General features: G+C 39.4%; 1 protein-coding gene across 1 annotated transcript; it reads right to left on the reverse strand.

The window, feature by feature from the left end:
- Nucleotides 1–1,339: 1,339 nt before the first annotated feature.
- rab33a (RAB33A, member RAS oncogene family) lies at nucleotides 1,340–5,707 on the reverse strand. Its single transcript, XM_037261062.1, has 4 exons — nucleotides 5,225–5,707; nucleotides 2,944–3,084; nucleotides 2,140–2,220; nucleotides 1,340–1,942 (listed from the first exon to the last, which is right to left on the reverse strand). The coding sequence occupies exons 1-4, from the start codon at nucleotides 5,582–5,584 to the stop codon at nucleotides 1,718–1,720; spliced, it is 807 nt and encodes a 268-aa protein (XP_037116957.1). The 5' UTR covers nucleotides 5,585–5,707; the 3' UTR covers nucleotides 1,340–1,717.
- Between the last annotated feature and the right edge of the window lie 1,383 nt (nucleotides 5,708–7,090).

Consider the following 7,090-nt stretch of genomic DNA (forward strand, 5'->3'; position numbering starts at 1 on the left):
CCACAACATCGTGTCTCTTGACCCATAACTCAATGTGGCAGCTATCTCAATGTCAAGCATATTACATGTCTTTGGGCAATAAATAGTGATCATCATTTCTGTAATCTTGTCTGTACAATTTTCAGCTGTCCTTTGGGTAAATGGGGGAAATGAAACAAGTGTAGATTGCATACACTTTAATAGAGAACGGGATGAAAATGCAAGAATTTCTGTCCTCTCGTTTCATTGGGTGAAGGCAAAATGGGATAAGCCACAGTACTGAGGAAGAGCACTAGAAGGATATTTATTAAACAGTATATATACCGTACATCATCCTTGACAGAATACAGAACACATTTCCCTCATGGTTATGCGGTGACAATTCTACTAATGTTTTTTTCTAGTGTTACACACATTAACTGTGTCAATAATGTGTGATGTTTCCCTTTTATTAATGAGTTCACAGTGATTTTACACAAGTCATATTTTTAAAAGATCAAAATTAAATTCACCCTGTAGCTTCTGTCATTACTGGCGGAGCTAGGAATTTTTTCCTCGAGGGGAGGGGGTGGGTCACGTAAGGGTCAAGGGTATCTCAGGGGTACTAAAGTTTTTCTTTTTCAAACCCCAAAAGATTCATCAAAAAATGCTGGTAAAAAACGACTATTGTACCCAGGTGGAAATTTCTGGAAAAATTGGAAAAAATGGGGGGGGGGGCGGCAGTGCCATCCGAGGTGGAGGGGGGGGGGCTGCCCCCTCAGCTCACCCTCTAGCTCCGCAAGTGTCCGTCTGTTGACTGGTTCATCAAACTCCAAGATGCATTGTTAAGGCAACGGTAGTATGAAGAAAAGGGCAAACTCTGATTTTCAGGTCCAAACAATTTAGAGAACACTAATTTGATAAGGATATGTAAAGAGCCAGTAAAGAGCCTTTTATCAAGTGATCTGGACTAGTCCATACTTGCTCCTATAGTGGGTGACCAGCAGTTTAATTACTCAACTTCAGAACAGAAGTTGATTAAGGGTAAGGTTGTGATTTGGAGGAGGCCTTTACTTGTACAAATGTTTTTCATTATTCCTCTTGTAGAATTTTATGATTTCACACATAATTATATTTGATTAAAAGACTGCATTACAATACTGTATACATATGTTATAAATGTTATATTATATTGTATTTTTCTATATATTACTGCCTTGTGTGGAATAAAAGCAGTCCGAAAAGCTATTTCCAACTCCTTAGAAACATTTTTCATGTCTCTCCAGTGAAGTGCGCTTATGCCTTCTCAGCAGACATCAAATCATTGTCATTTATTTATTTTTCCATTCTGCAATTCCTTTCTCTAGCATTTTTTTTCTTAAAACCCCTTGACTAACTTCACAACTAGGCACCATCTCGAGCAGAGAGGGCCACTGGTTGAGGAAGTTCCGTAACCTTACAATTACTCATACAGTAAAACAAAGCACACTCATTTCAGAACTCATAATAACTGTTCGTCTTTCCTTCGATCCGTCATGAGCACATTTTCCCTCTAACCGTGTACTAAAGCCCAGAGCCTTTCCTCCTCTTCCATCAGATATGTTGCTTTCAGTCTAAGCCATAAGCATCATCTTGCTCCTGAACCAGTAAAAACACATAAAGACTACACGCCCGTCATCACGCTCCTCACTCGCCTCGACATGCACCGTTGTTTAGATGTTCCATTCCATTCCATTACTTCTACCAGTTGCTCTTGTCCTCAACAAAGACAATTGCTCTTTGTCTCAGTCTCCTGTGTGAGTCGTACTCTCCCGTCCTCACGTTCCACATCTCTGTAGAGGAGAGATTTTTGGGCTTTCAGTCGACAGGCCAGTGACATGAAAATTGAGTCCACATTCTGACTCTCTCTTGGGTCCTTTGCAGATGTCTCAAACAGCAGCATGTTGTGGGAGTCGGCAAACTTCAACGCCATGTTGGATGGCACCTGGAGAAAGTAATTATTATGACTCATTATCTCATATCGATTGCTCTCAATATGTACTTCCCGAGCATTCTATGTTGCCTTCATTGCGATTGTGACTAATCAACAGTCAGTCAGAATCTGTAACAATTACTTATAAGGATTCTGATTTTTATCTATTATTAAGCCCTCTGATGTACAGAATGATTAAGTCTACTGACCTGTACTTGGTCCACTAAGTCACACTTGTTCCCCACTAGGACTCGAGGTACTGATGCTGAAACTCGATGACCGTTACACTCCTGCAGTAAAAGGAAACACTTTGAATATCCAAGCAAATTCTAGGATTTAGCAAGAATTAATCAGAAAACACTTTTATTTGTTATCAATGTCCAGTGTTTCATAAAGTTAGGTCACCAACTATATAGTTGTGTATCAGTGAGGAAATTGACTAAATAACAATAATGATATGATCAGTAAACCCACAGCATGAAATAAACCTTGAAATTGTGAAAATATTGATAACATATTGTGTCTGGTAGAAAGTTTTCCATGAGTTGACTATTTAATTAATTTATTAACATATTTGGATTATTTTCCTGGCATCAAAACGAGGTGAAAATTATGGATCTTCTAGAGAGTTAAAAAGCTACCATGGTCATATTCTGTCAACTATTTTCCAGTAGGATGTAGAGAGAGAAAACAATGTCAAACAGTTAAAAACAGATTGGCTATGACATTCAAAAAACAGACCCCCACCACTCCCTTCTACCACATCATAATGACATCTGTTGTATTTTAGTTGGAAAACTCACATTAGTTGTTTGAATTATTAGCATGTCAACAACAATGAGTAAGCAACCCTATACATCCTAGTAGAGATGGAAATGATGGAAACAGATGGACAGATGAGGAGATTTGGCTGAACAAATTATATTAATTGATAAACGGTTCCGATGGACAGATGGACAGACGGACGCACAGATGGATGGATGGACAGACGGATAGATGGATATTTAACTCACCTCTATCCATGTTTGCAGGTTGCGGAAGGAAGCCATTTTTGTGACATCATAAACAAATACGACTGCATGGACATTACGGTAGTAGTGTTCCACCATGGATTTCCGAAATCGCTCCTGGCCAGCTGTGTCCCATACCTGCACCTGAAGATTAGATAGTAAGTCTTTTTTTCTGATGAATATATTAGGTGACAAATGTGTGGTTGTCAGATTATTATTATATTGTTATGTTTTATTATTAGACAAAACTGACAGGTATAGCAGTGACAATTTTGATTCTGACCACTACATCTTGGTACACTGATGTGTTACTTAATACCATCATCAAAACAAAAAAGGGTGGTAGTCCCTCCAATAGGTCCATCCATCCATCCATCCATCCATCCATCCATCCATCCATCCATCCATCCATCCATCCATCCATCCATCCATCCATCCATCCATCCATCCATCCATTTTCTGTACCAGTTGACCCCACTGGGGTGCTGAAGCCTATCCCAGCAGTCATCGGGCAGTAGGCGGGGGACACCCTGAACCGGTTGCCAGACGAACAACTCTTCGCACTCACACTCACACAAAGGGGCAAGCTGGGATGCTCTATCAGCCTACCATGGATGTTTTTGGGATGTGGGAGGAAACCGGAGTGCCTGGAGAAAACCCACACAGGCACGGGGAGAACATGCAAACTCCACACAGGGAGGGCCGGACATGGAATCGAACCCGCACCCTCTGAACTGTGGGGGGGACATGCTAATCAGTGTGTCACCGTGCCGCTCCTCCAATAGGTTTCTATTATAAATAAAGTATATTGACATATGAGTTGTGAAGACATTCCTTACGAGATCCAGACATAAAACATAATTTTCAAGTTAGCCCCTGCAATGCAGTCAGTGCGTAATTCTGGATCTTCAACACTGTAAATCCTATGAAGTCTCACAACATAGTGCATAGTGAAAACATCAGCATTGAGGCTACCAACATTGGCAGAGGTGTTATTGAGTCTGTAGCTTAGGTTTAATCACTCAAGTGCACTATATATAGAAAAAATTGATGCCCATGTCAGGTCCCAAGCCCCGGGGCCAGATCCGTCCCACCATACCATTGTATGTGGCCCGAGAAAATAAAATTATGTCAACTTCCACAATCCTTGCTAAAAATTACCAAAATCTTGGCATGTATAATAAATAATTTTGCAAGATTCTTTGTTACCTTTTTTACAGTAATTGAACAAACTATATTATGTCTAATTCCAAAACTAGTAATCCTTCACTTTGTTATGTATATGTAATAATACTGGTGGATAATAATACATTTATTTGGTGTCACCATGATAACGGTCCTCTGAGGGAAGCTGCCCGCGGTAAAAATGAGTTTGACACCGCTGACTCTATTATTTGTTGAATGTATACATTGAGGGATTGAGGAAAATGTCACCATTCTTCCGCTACACTTTGTACAGTCCTTGTACATCTACTTTTCTCGATCTACAGCTTTTTATATCCACTGAGGTTTTCCAAAAAGTCTTGTTTTATGTGATGATAAATAATAGTTTGTTTCCCTAGAGGTGTGATTGCTAACTTTTATTGAGCCAAGTCATCCATTTTTGTATTAGCACAAGAATTGTCATGATTTTATAAATACTAAAATAATGCTAATCTCATCAAAATTTACTTACTCACTCACTCACTCACTCACTCACTCACTCACTCACTCACTCACTAATTGTGCAATCTTTGTCAAATTGAACACAAAGCCGATATACTCGCAGTAAATGTTGTACATGACAATAGGAGAATATCAATACAAAGATTTATTGGACCTGCTATCGAATGGAATCGTTCTTCCTGTAACCACACGACACTCGCATAGACAAATTATGAAAGATATATAAAGATTAATAAATGTTAAATATTTTTTTGACAAATAAAGTGGAATTGGATGATTTCCCACTGATGATCAAAACCTCAGCCTGAGATTGTGTTGTTAATCTTGATCTGTCATACTCAATGGTATTTACAATTTACTGTATCTAGTGACCTCACCTCTTAAAACTTCACCGATAATTTATACTGGCTTATTTATTAACCAATGACAAAAATGGCAAATTTGTGCCGATTTATAATACCAATTTTGACGGAAACAAATAGTCATTGTTGCCTTTGACAACAGAGAAGACATCTGGGAAAAAGCATCAGTGATGCTATAAAATCAGTACGGTTGTGGATGAGGGGGAGGGGACAAGGAAACACCTCCGATTCACATGCAGACAAGCTTAAAATGTTACCTTGATCGTCTCTCCTTCAATTTCCACTGCCTTCTCCCTGAAGTCCACGCCGATTGTGGCCTCAGTCTGGTCAGGAAAGCTTCCGCCAGTGAAGCGAAAGGTGAGGCACGTCTTCCCTACGTTGGAGTCCCCAATAACGATTATCTTAAAGATTCGCGTCTGGATGCTCAGTTCCAGGGAGGAGGTGCTCAGGTCCGCGGAGGATGTGAAGCTGGCGACAGCGTCGTTGCTGCTGCTGGCTCGGCTCCGGCTTCTGTAAACATCCATGGATGATGTCAGGATGGTGACATTGTCGTCTGCTCGGCTCGGCCGAGTCACCCTCCTTCCTCGGCTCTCCTCCTCCGGGGAATCGTTGGTCATTATGACGGAGGCGGCGATGCGAAAATGGGGATGCGTGAGTGTAGAGTAGAGATGGACAAATGGGTGACTGGTTGGGGTGAAGGGAGGAGAAAGAACGGAAGAGAACGGAGCAAAGAAGGAGGAGACTTCTCTGGAGATTCTCTGTCAGCTGGGAAACATTTAAAAACACACGAGCTCATAAATAAGATTTTATGGGAAAAACATGAGCGGAATACAGCATTTTACAATACAATTTGATAATAATAATAATAATAATAATAGTAATAATAATAATGAACTCATGAGTTTATTGGTCCCGTTATTAGGAACACCTGCACTATCAAACGAGATCATGCTGCCTGCAGGAGCTGCTACTTGTGTGTTTACATCATTTACAAAGATAATAATCACACAAACAAACCAAATTTGAAATATTGATATTTCTGTGTGGTGCAGAACTACACTTTATCGCAGCGCTCTTCTACTTCTTCATGCAGCTAACCACATGTTAGACAAAACACATTATACAGAAAACTACCAAAAAAATAAAAACTGTAACTGCGCATGATTGGATAAACTATTTAATTGTGTAGCTCTTAATATATTGTCCAGTGAGTGTAGTGCCCTATGTGTTATCCTTCTGTGAATTATCAAATCAAGCAATAGGCACTATGCAATTATATTATTGATGATATAATTTTGACTCTCTGGCCAAGTAGACATAAAAGATTGTGAATGTGCAAAAACAGTTTTCACATTATTCTCATGTGATCCATTAGTTGCCTATATCATCACATTCCATGAAGCAACCTTAAGCCTTAATGCTTAAGAGTGCTATTTTGTCACATTCCAGACCTGATTACGACAAAGCGCTTTCTAATTCAGTAACACTCCCTATACAGATTATTAAAACCGCACAGGAGCTGTATGGTCAAAAGTTATATTAAAATTGTTTGCTTCTCTTTCAGATAAACTGAGCCATTGGTGACACACAATAACCAGTCTGCGCCTCAAAGTGTTACCAAAAACTGGAGAAGGTACAAATTCATTGAACCTTACTTTTATGTCATTTAGGCTCCTTTTAGACAGGTATCAATGTGAAAAATAATTGCCTATATCAATTGAATTCCAGGTTCTCAGGATTAGATTACTGATTTAATAATGACCTCCAGATGTTTATCATACGTACCTATATCTGATTATATCCTCCATGTTATGCATACATCACATATTAAAAGAAATGACAAGGATGTAGGCTATAATTTGAAAGCAAATGCTGTATCAATATAAGACAGAAAATCTGTCACTCAGCATTTACAAAAATGTAGGCCTAAAAAATGTTGGCAGACATTTAAGCCGCTTTGCCTCCATTCTGACACACACTTGGATTTAATAGCAAAAACACACTGCCAAATACTGTGCCTCCTTTTTTGTTGAGATGGCGCTGTCTTTATTATATACACACACACACACACACGATTTGTGAACAATCCCTCAGACAGACACAATCTCTTTTGCACAGACTCT

This window comes from Syngnathus acus, chromosome 10 (assembly GCF_901709675.1).
Source record: "Syngnathus acus chromosome 10, fSynAcu1.2, whole genome shotgun sequence".
NCBI lineage: Eukaryota > Metazoa > Chordata > Actinopteri > Syngnathiformes > Syngnathidae > Syngnathus > Syngnathus acus.